Source organism: Scyliorhinus torazame, chromosome 11 (assembly GCF_047496885.1).
Source record: "Scyliorhinus torazame isolate Kashiwa2021f chromosome 11, sScyTor2.1, whole genome shotgun sequence".
NCBI lineage: Eukaryota > Metazoa > Chordata > Chondrichthyes > Carcharhiniformes > Scyliorhinidae > Scyliorhinus > Scyliorhinus torazame.
Genome location: NC_092717.1, coordinates 96146514 through 96165367, shown reverse-complemented (window position 1 = coordinate 96165367; position 18854 = coordinate 96146514). Strand labels below are relative to the sequence as shown.

The following is an 18854-nucleotide window of genomic DNA, read 5'->3' as shown; positions in this document are numbered from 1 at the left end:
ATTCTCCCGGTGGTCTGCATGGGTCTCACCCCCACAACCCAAAAAGATGTGCAGGATAGGTGAATTGGCCATGCTAAAATTGCCCCTTAATTGGAAAAAACGAATTGGGGACTCTAACGTTTATTTTAAAAAATAAAATAAAATAAATTGTCCCTTAGTGTCCAGTGATATGTGGGTTAGGTGGGGATACAGGGTTGCAGAGTTAGGGCGGGAGCCTGGTTAGGGTGTTCTTTCAGAGGGTTGGTGCTGACTCGAGAGGCCGAATGGCCTCCTTCTGTACTGTGAGGATTCTTGTATGGATTCTATGAACAACACCCCTCATAAGGAGCTCCCCACCAACATCCAACATATTAAACAATCATCCCACCCAAGAACATTGAAATACACACCCCAACAACTCTCCACACCCACTTCTTTACCCCCAACAAACACACGATCAACTCGAACCAAGTTCACGTTTTTTTACCACAGGCATCCACATCCTCCTACGCATCAAAATAATAGTCCTTCGTCTCATGAGTCACTCAGAGCCGTGCCGAGTACACCACCCCAACTTGAAATGCCCTCTTATACAGGGCAGCTTGGCCTATTAAATGCTGCCCGCATCTTTCCAGATAAAGCCTGATGTTGTGGTCTTCCCACTTATAATCCTGATGGTCCTTTTCTTGGTAGCTGTGGAACTGTACAATAGCAGCCCTTTGTGGTTTGTTTGGTTGGGGCTTCTCCCGGGGTGTCCGATGGGCTCGACCCAGTCTGGGAGGGGACCTGAATCCACCATCCCCCACCACCTTCCCAAACATCTTTGCGAAGTACCCCGTGGGAGTTGGGTCTTCCATACCCTCCGACAACTCCACAATTCTGAGATCCTGTCTCCTGCTCCATAAGCCCTCAGTGCTTTATTTTCACCAGCCATCAGGGAGACCTCAGCCTCCAGCAAGGAGATTTGATCGCTGGGCCTCAAAAGATCCTCCTCCATGCCCTTAATCGCCACACCATCCTCTTTTACTGTTTCTGATGTCTTATCCAGCTTCAATCGGATGGGGGCCATTGCATCCTCGAATGATTTATGAAGGTCGCTGGCCACAACCTGTCAGTGCTTTCCACGGCCAAGAGGCGGGCAAGGAGGAGCCTCTGCCATTTTCTCCACCAAGGAGCCTCGAGAAGCTTCCGCATCCATCAATGAATTTCTATCACCGATTTCTTTTTGCACTGCTCTTCCATGACATTTCTCTCATATGGGCACCTTAAATCGTCGATCTGATGGGATTTTGCGGAAAACTATTCCCCTCAAATTGTGCATAATGGGCCAAAGCACAAGTACCCTGGTGGGAGCCACCACATGTGCGACTTCTCCCTGCATGCTGTCACCGAGGCACTTGAAAGTTGAGGATACTTTGTTTGTTAGGTCAATGTGCACCGAAAGAAAACACAAAAAAGGCAGGAATATAACAAGGACACCATCTGCACACCAAAGACAAAATCAAGACAAAAAACTAAAATAATATAATACTGCCAGCTGCCAAGTCAGCACCCCCCACCCCTCCCCCACCACACCGCAGCCCCTATAGTGGACTGCATCCGTGGAAAGCTGCTTGGTAAGCAAACCACAAGAAGGTCTCACCGACCTAGAGCATAGCGGAGGAGGGAGAGAGAGTGAAAACACCTGCCCCTCTCCAGCACTGACAGTGTCTTCCAGTGACTCCCAGGTAACAGAGGCAGGAGAGACTGCAACTGGCATAAAGATAATCCACAGTTACATGTATCTAGCATACAATTCTCTTCCTGGCAAATATAGACCAAACATGGTGCAAAAGGAAACCAAGGAACACCATCGACCCGCATGGCTCCCATAACAGAGGCAGCAATGGCCAGTGAAGATAAAAAGTCACCGGTAGTCCGTGAAAGTGTCCCGGCGCAACCTCCGTGCTGCACAGCCGAGTCGGGCCACCGCTCCTCCTCTCCTGCAGTACCGGCGTCTCTCCTTTCATCACCACCTTGTCCGAGGACCGGGCCACATGAACACGGGGTATTAACAGGTGACCCACAAGTCCAGAACAGAATTCACAGTCAACACAGAAAACAGACCTTTAAAAACATCCATAGACTGCTCGAGCAAGTCCTCCCGCATCCTCAGCCCGGTATTAAGCCCACCAAATACCTCCAGTAGCCACACTCCGGGTAAAACAGACCGAAAGTAACTACCTCCTTTCTTCCTTCCACTCATCCAGAAAGCAGCACGTAATCCCAAGGGGAAGAGGCAGCAGCAAACAGACTCTCAGCTACAGCAGCCTCCAGGCATTTGCAAGTCAACAGCAAGAGCAACAATCAAACGGAATCTCAGCTACAGCAGCCTCCAGGCATTTGCAAGTCACCAACAAGAGCAACAATCAAACGGAATCTCAGCTACAGCAATTTCCAGGCATTTGCAAGTCACCAACAGGAGCAAGCAGCAAACACAACGTGCAGCTGGGAAGTGCCCTCACAATTAAAAAGGCTAATTCGTCATTTGCAAAAGCCTTCAGCTGTGAAGCTAGAGGCTGGTCACTGTCAAAGGGAGTGAAAATGTCTTTCAGCATTGAAGCCACAGAAGGGCTCTCTCCTGGAAGTGTTTGGTAGGACAGACAGTCTTCAGGCCCTGTAATGGGTCTACACAATATTTATAGTGGGTTAGTAACCCAGACGACGACAATTGTTATTTTACCCGCCGGAAAGCGGTTTCTTGTGGCTGACCCCAAACCCAGGTGTGACTCTTCTTTAGCAGAAGGTGCAACGGGGCCAGTGTAGTTGCCAGATTGGGGAGGAACTTCCTGTAATAGTTTACGAGGCCGAGAAAAGAACGAAGATGCGAAGTGTCAATTGGGGCGGGGACCTGTTGAATTGCGTGCACCTTCTCTGTGACTGGGTGCAGACCTTCGTGGTCCACCCGATAACCCAAGTAGACTACTTCCTTCGCCTGAAAGACGCACTTTGTGCGACGTAAACCGACTCCAGCCTCTGAAAAGCGTCTAAGGACAGCCTCCAAATTTTCCAAATGTTCCTGCTCCGATGTCCCTGTAATCAAAATGTCGTCTCAGTAGACAGCGACACACGGTAAACCACTCAAGATGCCCTCCATGACGCGTTAAAAAATAGCGCAGGCAGAAGATAGCCCAAAGGGCAACCGTTTTCAACTGTATTCATACAGGCCTCGGTGTGTGTTGATAGTTACATATGGCCGGAAGGCAGGGTCCAGCTCCAACTGTTGGTAGGCGTGACTCATATCTAATTTTGAGAACGAGAGTCCGCCTGTAAGCTTCGCGTAGAGATCCTCTATGCGAGGCATTGAATATCGGCCGAGCCGGGAAGACGTATTCACTAAGTTTATAGTCGCCACACAAGCGAACTGTGACATCTGGCTTCATTACAGGTACAATTGGTGCTGCCCAGTCAGCAAAACGGATGGGCCTGATAACACCCAAGGTCTCCAAACGGGTGAGCTCCCCTTCTACCTTCTCGAGCAAGGCGCAAGGCACCGGGCGCGCCCGGAAATAGCGCGGCGTGGCTCTGGGTTCGACTTGGCTACAGGCTACGGCCCCTTTTATTCCCCAAACCGGGCTGGAATACATCTGGGTCCCGTCCTAGCACCTCAGTCAACCCTCCAGAACCTGTTTGGAGGATGTGCTGCCACTGCAGCTGCAAATGGCGCAACCAGTCCTGACCCAACAGGCTGGGCCCGTGGCCGCGCACCATGGTGAGTGGGAAACGTCCCTCCTGGCGTCCATAAACAACAGGGGTCATCATAGTTCCTGCAATGTCCAATGATTCCCCCGTGTAGGTGGCCAACCTGGCCTGTATGTCGGTTAATGTAAGGATCTGTATACTCTGCTTGATACGGTCGAATGTCCTCTGGACGATCACGGAGACCGCTGCGCCAGTGTCCAACTCCATCTCAAGCGGGTGACCATTGACCCGTATTGTCACCTTAATGGGGGCCACACTGGGAGCTGCCACACAATGCAGCTGCAGACAGTCGCCCTCTGTTTCCACATCCTCGGGAGCAGTCGCCGCAGGTTCATCCAAATGGAAGGTACGGCCCCTGGGCTGGCCCCAGTTTCTGTCGGAACGACGGCGCCTCTGGCGCCCCCAGGACCGGCGTCCACAATGGGGTCGGTGCCCACAAGTCCGACACTGACATGGCTCCTCATCCATTGGTTCTGGAGAAGGCTCCCTTCAGGGAGGAATGGCCGACGGCCACTCGAGTCAATCCGGACGTCGCCTCGCCCAAGGTACCGCAGGGGTGCGGGGAGACGCTTTTGGACTGAAGGGGTTGCGCCCCAAGGCGTGCACCTCCATTCCCTGTAGCTCCTGCACTCCCCGTTCTGCACTCTCTCGGGACAATGCTATTTGAATGGCCTGTTGAAAAGTCAATGTTGGCTCAGTTAACAACTTTCTCTGGGCGGCTGCATTGTTAACACCGCAAACCAAACGGTCGCGTAACATTTCTGACAAGGTCTCACCATAGTCACAGTACTCCGCAATCCTACGTAGCCTGGATAGAAACTCTGCAAGGGATTCTCCTGTGGTCCTCTCAGCGGTATTAAACCGGTAACGCTGGACTATCACGGACGGGGTTGGGTTAAAACGTTGCACTAAGTTCACAAGTTCATCAAACGTTTTGGTGTCCGGCGCAGCAGGGTACGCAAGGCTTCTAATCACCCCAAACATATGCAGGCCGCAGGTGGTGAGCAAAATGACTGCCTGGCACTCGTTTTCGATGATGTTATTTGCCCGCAAATAGTAACACATCCGTTGTGCGTACTGGTTCCAGCTTTTCAGCGCAGCATCAAAAACATCCAGACGTCCATACAGAGGCATGGTGTAACAGGAAAAAAACTTCCAACCTGTATCCAAAATAAATCCAGGGAGGTGGCTTCAGCAACGTAGACAGCTATCCAGTTTAACCCTCATCGCCAGTTTTGTGAGGGCCATGAAGAATCCAGCACGAGTTGAGGGATAGAAAGAAATAACAATTATTTACAATAACATATATGTACAACAGCAGCAGCAGCAACTCCCTTGATGCTCACTCCTCTCTAGCTGGTTCCTAACTGGCCAGCTTTATTTATGCAGGGAATCTGCTCATGATTTCGCCACCCCCCTCATTGGGGAAGCTCATACTCCCCAGGGATTGTGGGATTGTCATTAGTCCCCAGCCAGTGGTAAGCAGGCAGGTTATAACAGTTAGAGTTGAGAAAGACCAAGGGACAAAAATCATTAGTTGGTGTCATGTATAGACCCCCAAACTGCACTGGTGAGGTTGGGAATGGCATTAAACAAGAAATTAGAGATGCATGTAATAAGGGAATATCGGTGATCATGGGTGATTTTAATCTTCGCATAGATTGGGCAAATCAAATTAGCCACAATGCCGTAGAGGAGGAATTCCTGGAGTGTATACGGGTTGGTTTTCTTGACCAATATGTGGAGGAACCAACTAGAGAGAAGGCCATCTTAGACTGGGCAATGTGTAATGAGAAGGGAATCATTGCCAATCTGGCTGTGCGAGGCCCCTTGGGGATGAGCGACCATAACTTGATAGAATTTTTTACCAAGATGGAGAGTGAAGTAGTTGATTTGGAGACTAGGGTGCTGAATCTTAATAAAGAGAACTATGAGGATATGAGGCGTGAGTTGGCCTTGATAGATTGGGGAGAGTTACCTAAACAGATGACAGTGGATAGACAATGGCAAACATTCAAGCAACGCATGGAGGAACTACAGCAACTGTTCATTCCTGCCTGGCACAAAAGCAAAGGGGGTAAGAGGGCCGATCCATGGCTTACAAAGGAAATTAGAAATAGTATCCGATACAAGGAAGAAACATACAGATTGGCCAAGAAAAATAATAGGTCTGAGGATTGGGAGCAGTTTAGAATTCAGCAAAGAAGGACGAAGGGATTGATTAAGAAGGGGAAAGTACAGTACGAAAGGAAGCTTGAGGGAACATAAAGACTGACAGTAAGAGTTTCTACAGATATGTGAAGAGAAAGAGATTGGTAAAGAAAAATGTAGGCCTACTACAGACAGAAACAGGGGAATACATAATAAGGGACAAAAAATGGCTGAGCAATTGAATACATACTTATGTTCTGTATTCACAAATGAGGACACCAATCAGATCCCAGACATGTTGGAGAATAAAAGGTTTAGTGAGAGGGATGAACTGAGGGAGATCAACATTAGTGGAGAAATGGTGCTGGGAAAACTGATGGGATTGAATGCGGATAAATCCCCAGGGCCTGAGAATCTGCATCCCAGAGTGCTTAAGGAGGTGGCTCTGGAAATAGTGGATGCATTGGTGGTCATCTTCTGGGATTCTATAGACTCTGGAACTGTCCCTGCAGATTGGAGGGTAGCTCATGTCACTCCGATATTCAAAAAGGGAGGTAGAGAGAAAGCAGGGAATTATAGACCAGTAAGCCTAACATCGGTAGTGGGGAAAATGCTTGAATCCACTATCAAGGACTTTATAGCAGAACATTTAAAAAGTAGCGGCAGGGTCAGTCAGAGTCAGCATGGATTTATGAAGGGAAAATCATGCTTGACAAATCTAATGGAATTCTTTGAAGAGGTAACCAGTACAGTCGACAAGGGGGAGCCAGTCGATGTGGTATATTTGGACTTTCAGAAGGCGTTTGACAAATGCCCGCATAAGAGATTATTGTGCAAAATTAACGCGCTTGGGATTGGGGGAAATGTATTGAGGTGGATAGAAAACTGGTTGGCAGAGAGGAAACAAAGAGTAGAGATTCATGGGTCCTTTTCAAATTGGCAGGTAGTAACCAGTGGGGTACCTCAGGGATCGGTGATGGGACTCCAGCTATTCACAATATATGTTAATGATTTGGATGAGGGAACAAAATGTAACATCTTAAAGTTTGCAGATGATACCAAATTAGGTAGGAGGGTGAATTGTGACGAGGATACAGGGATCCTACAGCAAGATCTGGACAGGTTGAGCGAGTGGGAAAACCAATGGCAGATGCAGTATAATTTGGATAAGTGTGAAGTTATTCATTTTGGAAGCAAATACAGGAAGGCAGATTACTACCTGAATGGTTGTAAATTGGGAGAGGGGAGTGTGCAGTGGGACCTGGGTGTCCTTGTGCACCATTCGCTGAAGGTAAGCATGCAGGTGCAGCAGGCGATAAAGAAGGCTAATGGTATTTTGGCCTTCATTGCAAGAGGTTTCGAGTATAGAAGCAGGGATGTGTTGCTGCAATTGTACAGGGCCTTCGTGAGGCCACACTTGGAGTATTGTGTGCAGTTTTGGTCTTCTTCTCTGAGGAAGGATGTTCTTGTTCTCGAGGGAGTGCAGCGAAGGTTTACCAGACTGATTCCAGGGATGGCGGGACTGTCATATGAGGAGAGATTGACTAGGTTGGGATTGTTCTCGCTGGAAGAATGAGGGGGGATCTCATAGAGACTTATAAAATTCTAACAGGACTAGACAGGGTAGATGCAGGGAAGATGTTACCAATAATGGGTGTGTCCAGAACCAGGGGTCACAGCCTGAGGATTCAGGGTAAACCATTTCGGACCGAGATAAGGAGACATTTCTTCACACAAAGAGTGGTGAGCCTGTGGAATTCATCACCACAGGACGTAGTTGATGATAAAACTTTGAATATATTAAAGAGGCAGTTGGATATAGCACTTGAGGAGAATGGGATCAAAGGCTATGGAGAGAAAGCAGGATTAGGTTACATGATGAATGGCGGAGCAGGCTCGAAGGGCCAAAAGGCCGCCTCCTGCTCCTATCTTCTATGTATCTATGTACCTAAGTACCATTGCTAAATCCCCCACAATCAATATCTTGGGGGTTACCATTGATCAGAAACTGAACTGGACTGGTCTGCGGCTACAAGGGCAGGTCACAGGCTAGGAATCCTACGGCGAATAACTCATCTCATGGCCTCCCAAAGCCTGCCCACCATCTACAAGGTACACATCAGGAATGTAATGGAATACTCTCCACTTGCCTGAATGAGACACCATCCAGGACAAAACAGCCCCCTTAATTGCTCCCCCTTTCACAAACATTCAAACCCTCCACCACCGACGAACAATGGCAGCTGTGTGGACCATCTGCAAGATGCACTGCAGTAACTCACCAAGGTTCCTTAGACAGCACCTTCCAAACCCACAACCACTACCATCTAGAAGGACAAGAGCAGCAGATACCTGGGAACCTCACCACCTGGAAATTCCACTCCAAGTCACTCAGCACCCTGACTTGGAAATATATTGTTGTTTCTTCATGGGGCAACATCCTGGAACTCCCTCCCCAACAGCACAGTGGGTGTACCTACAACTGAAGGACTGCAGCGGTTCAAGAAGGCAACTCACCATCACCTTCTGAATGGCAACTAGGGATGGGCAATAAATGCTGGCCTACCTCGTGACACTCACATCTCGTAAATTAATAATGATCATTGTTCTTTCACTGTCACTCGGTCAACATTTTTAAACATGATTCCTAACAGCACTGTAGCTATACCTGCACCAGATGAGCTGCAAGTTTCAGAAGCCAGGTTACCACCACCGTTTCAGGGCTAATTAGGGATGAGCAACAAATGCTGGTCTTGCCAGCAATGCCCTCATACCATGAAATAATAAAAGAAAATCTAAACCTGTCCATATCTTTTCATTGTTCCTTTGTGGTCTCCTCACAGCTTACATTCCTACCCATCTTTGTAGCATTAGCAAACTTAGATACATTATCCTTGGTCTCTTTGTCTAACTCATTAGTATAGATTTAGTAGCTAAGGCTTCAGCGCTGATCCTGACCAAACTTTACGAATTCAAATCTGCCAACTTAAAATGTCCCATTTATCCTTTCTTTCTTTCTGCTTTTAACCTCTATCTATGCTAATATATTACCTCCAGCTCTATGCACCCTTATCTTGCGTATTAGTCTTTACCTAGGCGTTTAATTTATTTTGAGACGGTTCAGCTTGTTGGAACGTTCAACTTATCAAAGTCTTGAATTATGCTTTGCCGCTGTCCTTTAGTGAAGGGTCTGTTGTTCGTTCCTCCTTCTGAATATTACTATCTCATGACCATTATTATAAGGTCCATTACATTTTTTAATACTTACACCTCTTCTCTGACGGCTCTTTTGCTGTTTAAGTTCAAGTACTGAAAGGTTATGCCCCCGATTATTTTAATAGACAGCCATGTGCTGGTTAATGAAACAAAATGAAAAATGAAATGAAAATCGCTTATTGTCACAAGTAGGCTTCAAATGAAGTTACTGTGAAAAGCCCCTAGTCGCCACATTCTGGCGCCTGTTCGGGGAGGATGGTACGGGACAAGCAAATAATTTCAACGTTACTGTTTTACAAATACCCACAGCGTGAGGAATATCATGAATGAATAATTTTTTTTTTTCTCACCTTTAGCCCTCTTTTTTTGGATTAAACAATAAACATAAAGTATTCTACACTCCACTTCTGGTATGATTTTGGGCAAAAGTGCACTCAAAAGATAGTGCCTTGAAGAAATGTTCCAATTGTATGCTGACTTTACAGTGCTGTTTAGATGGTAACTCTATTTGAAGTTTGGAGAACACCATATGAAATGGTGCATAATCTACCTTTACTGGTAGCTGTAGCTTTTATCCCTTGTGGCTTCACAAGAACAGCAGCTTGTCTGAAAATGTCTAATCATAAATAGACATGCCTTGAGAGAGAGTTCAGCTCATTTTAATATTCATGCCAATGTCACAGAAACAGGAACACTCACTGACACATTACAAGGTTTTATTTTCACATACTGGCATATTACTATCTGATGCCATGGAAGGTCCTTCCACCTTGTCAAACAAATACGATTGCTTATTAATTGAGATGTAAAACAGTTGACAGGTATACACACTTCATCACAGGGTCTGAACTTTGACAACTTTACTTGATTCATTACATAACACAACACGATTCTGCTCCTGAAGTCACAGTCACAGGAGAAGATTACTCTAGAAGGCTCATTGTATAAGGAAACAAATTCTTAATTTTTGTGCTTTCCACTTATTCTTTGTAAACAATCAATGAATTGGAATTTATTTTTGAAACTAAATAAAGTTAGAATAATGTGGGGATGTTATGCTGTGTATTTAGAATCGTAGAACATGCAGCTCTTGTGACAGGCTTTGGTCCATCAAGTCCTTCCTGATTTAATTCGGCATGTGAGCTACCGAGCCTAATCCCACTCTTTGTTCTCTTTCTACATGCTTTAATACTCCTGGCAAGCAAGCATTAAATACAACATTAGAACAATTTGTAAACTGCTTAAGCAACATTTTCTGGCAAATAAATTATTGTAATTTCCCCATTCTCCCCTGCAGACTTTGCTTTAGCCTTGATTACATGCCATCCATCAGTTTCTCCCCGTGTCTCCTCTGGAATTCTACAAGCATTTTGTCCACAAGAACGCTGCCCCCCCAAACTTACTCACCACCCAACTTTCGCTCTCATGCTCTCTGACATTGTAAATGGTTCTCTTTCCTCAAGTACTGTGTTCTCACTTTGAAAACAACTATCATTACAACCTCCACCTCAGGAAAACACTCTGATATCTCCTGTTGTTTCATTTCCAACCTCCCCTTCCTCTCATAAATCCATGCCCATCTTTCCCACAATTCAGTAATTGAATCTCTCCAATCAGGATTTTTAAACACTTGCAGTACTGAAATGTTCTCTTCCCATACACTTTAATAATTGTCACCTTATGTGATCATTTGCCCTTCTGGATGATCACTCATTTTCCATAAACTTGAATTCATTCAAAATCCTGCTGCCCATATCGTAACTCCACCAAATCCCATCCAACCACCACCCCTATGCTAATTGAATGGAATTCACATCAGGTGCACTGCCTTAATGTTAAAACTCATAGTCTCATCTTCAAATTCCTCAGTGGTCTCGCTGCTACTTGCCCCTGTAACCTCCTCCTGCCGTACAACCCTCTGAGAATTTAGTGTACCTCCTACTCTTTGGCTTTTTGCACTTTCCACTTGTTCACCCTAATGTCTCCTTCTTTGATTTGGTGCCAATTTTAGCCTTCTTACACTTTTGAGAAGTGCCTTAGGCCATTTCCCTACATTAATGGCACTATATAAATACAAGCTGTTATTGTGATCATACCTCATTGACCCCTCTTCAGCCTTTGATATGATCAACCATACCATCCTTGTTCACTGTTTTTCCAGTTAAGTGGGATTGCCTCTGTTTGTTCCACTCTTACCTATCTGGCTGTATCCATAACATCTTGAACAATGATTTATTTTCCTACCCTAGCTCCATTTTGTCTGGAGTTTCCTAGTGGTCTGTACTGGCCACCTTCTCTTCCTCATCTACATCCTGTTTCTTGTTTACGTCGTCCACAGCCCTTTATCCCTCTAAATGTGAAATAGGTTGAATAGGTTTTCTGCTGGGTTCCCGCTCACCCCGATCTCTGAGCAACTTTCTGCTGGGGCGGACGAGGTTTCATACCATGCCCCAATTGAGGCCTCCTTAATTTGCAGATATTGGTCCTCTTCTGTCCATTGCAGCTTTTGTCACTTCAAGGACTAGAGAGCTGCCAGCCAACCTGAGTGGAAAACAGCTCTCTGCTTGGACAGTCATCCTCCCAAGTGAGGGGAAGAAGTCCTCCCTGCAGTCAATTGACACTCATTTGAGTGTGAAATAGCTGTGGGTCAGGCAGAGTCAGCAGGATGTGTTCCTTACCGACTCTTCAGTTGGCAGGATGGGAAACCCTGTCATCCAACATATCTTGGCCATTATCTTACCTAAACATTAGCAAGGACCATGCATACTTGTCTGCTCAGCACAATGAAGGTTGTGTCTGAAATCGGCCAACTGCTGCAGCTAGAACTGCAACGCCAAAGCAGCAAAAAGACCACATTGCCCATGAATGCCAGGCTGACCAGGGCTCTTAAATTGGTACCAGGCTTCTTTCAGGCTGTTACTGGAGAAATAAACAACAACCATCAGTTCGTGTTATACTGCTATGCAAGGGAGGGCACAAAGATTCTCCATACAAAGAAAGACAACTACGCCTCATTCGTTCTTGCCAGAGATAAGTTGAGGGAAGTAAACACAAGCTCCGTGATTTTCCAGAGAGTCTGTGGAGCTGCCCTCGTTCAGGCTGGTGAAGAATGTTCCATCGCAATCCTGACTTGTGCTACCTTGGGCACTTCTACTCCGGGAAGATGGGTTCTGCGATGGCTGAATAATCCAATCCTGGATCTGTAGACTCTCACAGGTTTGGCAGGTGGTGTTTGATGAGGTGGGTGGGTCGCTCTGGATTCTGCGCGCTCCTTCCGCTGTTTTCGCTTGACGTCTGCGTACTCCATTCTACGACGCTCAAGGTGATTGATGCCTTTGCAGATGCTTTTTCTCCAGTTTGTGTATACTGAGGCAAGTTATTCCCACATATAGATGGGGATATTGTGTTTATTTAGGGAGGTTTTCAGAGTGTCCTTGCAGCGTTTCCTCTGTCCTCCTAGTGATTGTTTGCCACTGCGAAGCTCGGAGTCTTGTGTCGGGCAATGTGGCCCACTGATCACAGCCTATCAAATGTGACCAGTGCCTGAATACTGGGGATATTGGCCTGGGAGAGGACCTTCACGTTGGTATGCCTATTCTGCCAATGGATTTGCAGGATCTTTGCTTCTGAAGAAACCTATCACCCTCAAGGAAATCCAGCAACGTTGGTGATAGCTCCAGGGATTTGAGGTTTCTGCTGCACATTGGCAATGTTTCTGATGCATACAGGAGGATGGGGACCATGGCTGCTCTGTAGACAATGAGCTTGGTTCTGGATTTGAAGTTTCAGTTTTCGAACACTCTGTTCCTCAGGCGTCCGAAGACTGCACTGGTGCATTGGAGTCGATTGTTCCTCAGGCGTCCAAAGACAGCACTGGTGCATTGGAGTCGATTGTTCCTCAGGCGTCCGAAGACTGCACTGGTGCATTGGAGTCGATTGTTCCTCAGGTGTCTGAAGACTGCGCTGGTGCATTGGAGTCGATTGTTCCTCAGGCGTCCGAAGACTGCACTGGTGCATTGGAGTCGATGCTGGATTTCATCGTCGATGTCTGTTCGCGCCGAGAGGAGGCTCCCGAGGTATGGGAAATGATCCACATTGTCCAGGGGCTCACTGTGGATCTTGATGCAATGATACAAAACCATTTCTGAAGTGAGATTCAGTGCACTTCTTGACAGTGAAACTAATGGCCAAAGCATGACTATATCCTCCATTTCCAGCAAGCGATTGAGCTGACTTATGGGAATAGTACCATGGAATGGTGTAGAACTCTTTGCTATGCAGTCAATAAAGCATCACCTCCATCTGATATGGTCTTACTACTCCCATGGTTTACTCACAAAGAAGGCCATCTCAGATAAAACTATTACTCGCTCTCACCTTGGTTGTTTGCTCTCGTACAGCCTTCATCTCTGCCTGTTAAAGACCAAGGGCCGCAGACGTGAATGGCTTAGCAATCTACCACCATATGTGGCTTGACCACTTAAAACACCATCCAGTCCTCCATGCACCTGCTAAAACTGTTCACTATTCTTTGATCATCCTGGAATTCAAAGATAACTCCCAGTTTATTTTCTTGACTCCAGGCCATCTTTTAAAATCCCTCACCCCTGCCTCCTGCAACCTGATCTTCACCTATAAGTGAAGGAGCCCAATAAGATTGAGACAATCTGATTAGTGATCTCTCTTCCATGGGCCACCTGGCTAAACTTCCTTTGATCCTTTTTACCCTAGCCCTGAACTCACAAACTTTTCTTTTTCTCCCTATCCCCCTCATTCCCTCTCTGAGCTAATCTTGCCCAGGAGATCCATCTCTTTCAATAAACTGCTGATCATTTAACTTCCCCTCTTGCCTCCAATGCTAGCTGACATTTAAACTTCAGGTGTTGTCCCTCTAGTCTTTAAACCTCGTGTCTTCATCTACCTTCCTAAAAGAAACACTTGATCCCTCTGTCCTTGCAACTGCCATCATTTCGCTAAACTCCCTTTTCTCTCCAAGGTTCTTGTGTGTGTTGTTGTCTCCCAAACCCATCTTTCCCGGGACTACATGTTTGACTCCCTCCAATCAAACTTGTATGTCTTCCACAGTAGTGAACAGCTCTTATCAAAGTTACAAATGGCACCCTGTGTGAATATTTCAAAGGGAAACTTTCCCTCCTCGTCCTTCTTGACATGGTTGACCATACCGTTCTCCTCAAATGCCTCTCCACTCTTATCCAGCTGAGAACTGCTCTCACCTTGTTCCATTCTCATCTACCTAATGGTAGCTCATTGGCAGCCTGTCAAGCAATGCCTTGAATTAAAAATTGCTTCTTGGCCTCATCCCTCCTTACCTCTGTGATGTCTTCCAACCCTACAACCCCTGAGATATCTGTACTCACTTTGAATGGCTGCTCTTTCTGTTCCCACACCATTCCCTCTGGTGTCTCCCAAGGATCTATCCTTGATCCCCTCCTGTTTCTCATCTACATGGTGTCCCTTGGCGACATCATCCAAGGGCATGCCATTAGTTTTCACATGTACGCTGGCAAGGCCCAGTTCTACTTTATCAGCACCTGTCTCGACTCCTCTACGGTTGCCACATTATCAGACTGCTTATCTAACATCCAGTACTGGATGAGCAGACGCGCCCCCCCCCCCCCGCCCCCCCCCCCCCCCCCCCCCCCCCCCCCCATTAAACATTGGGAAGACTGAAGCCATCCTTTTTGGTTTCTACTCCGAACTCCATTCTTGACTACTGACTCCATCCCTCTCCTTGGCAACAGTCTAAGATTAAGCCAGTCTGTTTGGAACCTTGATGTCACATTTGACCCTGGGTTGAGTTTCTGACCTCATATTTGTGCCATCTCAAAGGCCGCCTACTTTCATGTCCATAACGTCACTTTACTTAACCCTTGTCTTAGCTCATCTGCTACTGAAACCCTCACCATGCCTTTATTACTTCTTGACTCGACTATTCCAAGACACTGGTCTGACACGTTTTATCCTCCATAAACATGAAGTCATTCAAAATTCTGCTGCCTGTGTCTTAATTCGCAGCAAGTTCCATTCCTCTATCACCCTGTGCTCATTGGCAGCCAGTCAAGCAATGCCTTGAATTTAAAATTACTTCTTGGCCTCATACCTCCTTACCTCTGTGATGTCTTCCAACCCTACAACCCCTGAGATATCTGTACTCCTCTAATTCTGTCCTCCTTTGCATTCCCAATCATAATTTTTCCACCATTGGTCCAAGCACTGAAATTCCCTCTCTATATCTCTCCATTTCTTTACCTCACTTTCCTTCTTCAAGACACTTGTTAAAATCTAACTCTCCGACCAAGCTTTTGGTCATTTGACTTAAGGGGCACGATCTAACCACGTTGTGTCATGTGAGAGCACCTTTAAGAAATGGGTGTTTAGCGAATAGCTGTAGTGGGTGTACCTTTAAGAATGGGTGTTTATTAGATAGCTGCAGTGATGTCAGAGTGTTGGTGGAGCTGGGGTGTCTGTCTGCTTTTACTTTCATTTTGGGTTCGCAGCGACAGAGTGTGTTTGGTTTCGTTTTAGATTTGGAGAAGCTGCAGTCACAGCAAGATGTGTATGAATCTTTGCAAGCTTAAAGAATGTTCATTTGGTGATTTCAAAGTGGTAACTGTTCTCAGTAGTGAAGTTAAACCTGATGTCTTTCTGTAAAAAGGGTTATTTTTGTTTTCTGGATGTTGCAAGGAAAGATTAAGAGTTACTTAGAGAGTACTGTATTCTTTGGGGGATTTATTGGTGTTGATAGTTGTTAAGATGTTTACTGTGGGTTTATAAAGTGTTAACTGGTTTCATAAATAAACAGTGTTTTAATTTAAAAGTACTGTAGATTTCTGTTGCACCACACCTACAGAGTGGGCATGTGTGCTCCCCATAACCACAATCTATTCAAAGTTGTGGGTCAGGTGAACTCACTTTGGGGTTTTCTAAATGCTGGCACATAACAGTTGCACCCGGCGCAGATCTAGTCGTGCCGGTTAAATAGCGCTGGCTGCGAATCTGTTCACTATTTAATCGGCCCGTTCCCTGTGACGAGTTCCGGATCCTACCCAAACATGGCAAGAAAATCATTAAGACTAATCTCCACATCATCCGCGAGGTGGAAGTCCAATCTAATGGCCTCCCGGGAACTAACCAGCTCCCCAGCGAGAAGTCACGCGGGCGCAGTTTAATACTCCTTTTTTAAAATGTGGAGTGGCTGCTGAGGGGATCTGATGAGGTGAGTAGCCATTTCCATTCCCGGCATACGGCCCAGGGGCACTGCAACTGCTTATCCAATGGTCGGGTGGGGGTGGGGGACCCCGTGGGGGATCGACCTGGAGTCTCATTGCTAATAAAACATAAAACATAGAACTGTACAGCAAGGTACAGGCCCTTCGGCCCACAATGTTGTGCCAAACTAGTCTGAAACTAAGATCAAATCAACCTACTCCCAATCATTGTAGTGCACTCCATATGCCTATCGAATAACCGCTTGAAAGTTCCTAAAGTGTCTGACTCCACTACCATAGCTGGGAGTGCATTCCACGCCCCAACCACTCTCTGAGTAAAGAACCTACCTCTGACATCCCTCCTATATCTTCCACCATAAACCTTATAGTTATGCCCCCTTGTAGCAGCTACATCCACCCGAGGAAAAAGTTGTTGAACGTCCACTTCCCTCTCATCATCTTATACACCTCAATTAAGTCACCTTTCATCCTCCTGCGCTCCAATGAGAAAAGTCCGAGCTGCTTCAACCTTTCCTCATAAGACCTACCCTCCAATCCAGGCAGCATCCTGGTAAATCTCCTTTGCACCCTTTCCAATGCTTCCATATCCTTCCTATAATGAGGTGACCAGAACTGCACACAATACTCCAAATGTGGTCTAACCAAGGTCTTGTACAGTTGCAGCATAACCCCACGGCTCTTAAACTCAATTCCCCTGTTAATAAATGCTAACACACGATAGGCTTTCTTCACGGCTCTATCCACTTGGGTGGCAACTTTCAGAGATCTATGAACATGAACTCCGAGATCTCTCTGCTCCTCCACATTCTTCAGAACCCTGCCGTTAACCCTGTAATCCGCATTCAAATTTGTCCGACCAAAATGAATACCAAAATAATGGGTTTTGATGCCCTTCTAAAGCTTTCAGAATGTTTTTCAACCTTTTGTGAGACCTCCCTTTAACTATCTCAAATTAATGCAAGTTTGCTTCACTCAATTTTATCCTCACAGAACTAATGTACTCCCTGCACCCATCTGAGTCTGTAATTGGTGCTGTCAATAATATGTCACTGGAGATATGAGTGCTATTTGCAGTTAACCTTTCAGAAAGAATTTCTTAACCATTCTGAACTGACTTAGACTTGGAGACAGGAAATGGTCCTGTTGTGTATTAAACGTTAAGAATAATTGAAAAGAGATGACGTAATGTCATTATATATTGAACTATAAGATTGAACGTTCATATGACAGGATGATGCAATGTAGTTTTAATGTGTCATCAGAATCTTGCAGAGAGCTACAAAAGCTTTATATCCTGACTGTGAACTCGGAATATTGATATGTGGGAAACTTTATTTGAGAGACAACAGCTACATCTGCTGTGAATAATGTATTACAAATGACTGTAACTCTGAGTTGCGTACACAAATATATTCACAGAGGTAATTGTATTAGGTGTTAGAATTCAAGGACATGATGAATATGATTTGAAATAATGGCTGCAGCTTTCTGTTCTGATCTCAGTTGCTCCACAGAGAAAAGCTTATACAGAAGCTAAAAGAAGAAGCTATGAAGTTGACAGACCAAATAACACAGCGTTCCCAGGATGTCAGCAAACTCAGCACGGAGAAGCATGAAATAGAACTAGAGATGGCAGTAATTACTGAGAAACACAGAACTGCTCAACAAGAGGTATTTTGGAAATGTCAATACAAGCATAAATTGTTGCAGTCACCCGTTGCATATTTTTGTTAATATTTGGATAGTGATTTACCAACCATAAAATTAATATTAAGTTAAAATAGCCTTCCCATTATTAAAATGTAAAGGATTTTAAGACACTGCTAACCAAATAAAGGCAAGGTGATGAGTATTCATTGTAAGTTATATTGCCAGCATTACAACATATCTATTGTTTCTTTGATTGGCAGACACTGCTGAAGCTCTCATTGACTCATTCTCATTCCTAGAAACATAGAAAATAGGAGGAGGAGTAGGCCATTCAGCCCACTGAGCCTGCTCCAACATTTAATGTGACCATGGCTGATCATCTATCACAATGACATATTCCCGCTTTTCCCCCTTACCCCTTGACAGCTTTAAAGTCCAGAAATCTATTTTCTTCTTTAATACATGCAGTTATTTGACCTCCACAGCCTTCTGTGGTCGAGAATTCCACAGGTTTACCACCCTCTGTGTGCAGAAACATCTCCTAATCTCAGTCCTAAATGGCATACCCTATATCCTGAGGCCATAACCCCTTATCAGCCTCCTGACCCCAGCCGACCAGACTACTTCCCTGATCCAACCCGATTACTCGCCAACCATACTACACTGACTCACTCACTGACTCATTCACTCACTCACTCACTGTCATGTGAGAGTACATTTAAGACATGGATGTTTAAGCAATGTACCTTCAAGAAAACAGTGATGTCAGAGAGTGGGTGGAGCTGGGCTTTAGATCAGCCATTTTGCAGTTTAGTTTTGCAGTTTGAAAAAGAGCTTGTGTGTGTCTGTGTGTTTCCAGAGAGCTGC

General features: G+C 45.6%; 1 protein-coding gene across 6 annotated transcripts in view; it reads left to right on the top strand.

The window, feature by feature from the left end:
• LOC140385401 (uncharacterized) overlaps positions 1 to 18854 on the top strand; it is a 649931-nt gene that overhangs the window by 268136 nt on the left and 362941 nt on the right. For all 6 annotated transcript variants that reach the window (XM_072467513.1, XM_072467511.1, XM_072467516.1 and 3 more), the window contains one exon: positions 17841 to 18008. In XM_072467513.1, coding sequence (XP_072323614.1) covers positions 17841 to 18008 — 168 coding nt within the window. The remainder of the gene's footprint in view (positions 1 to 17840; positions 18009 to 18854) is intronic.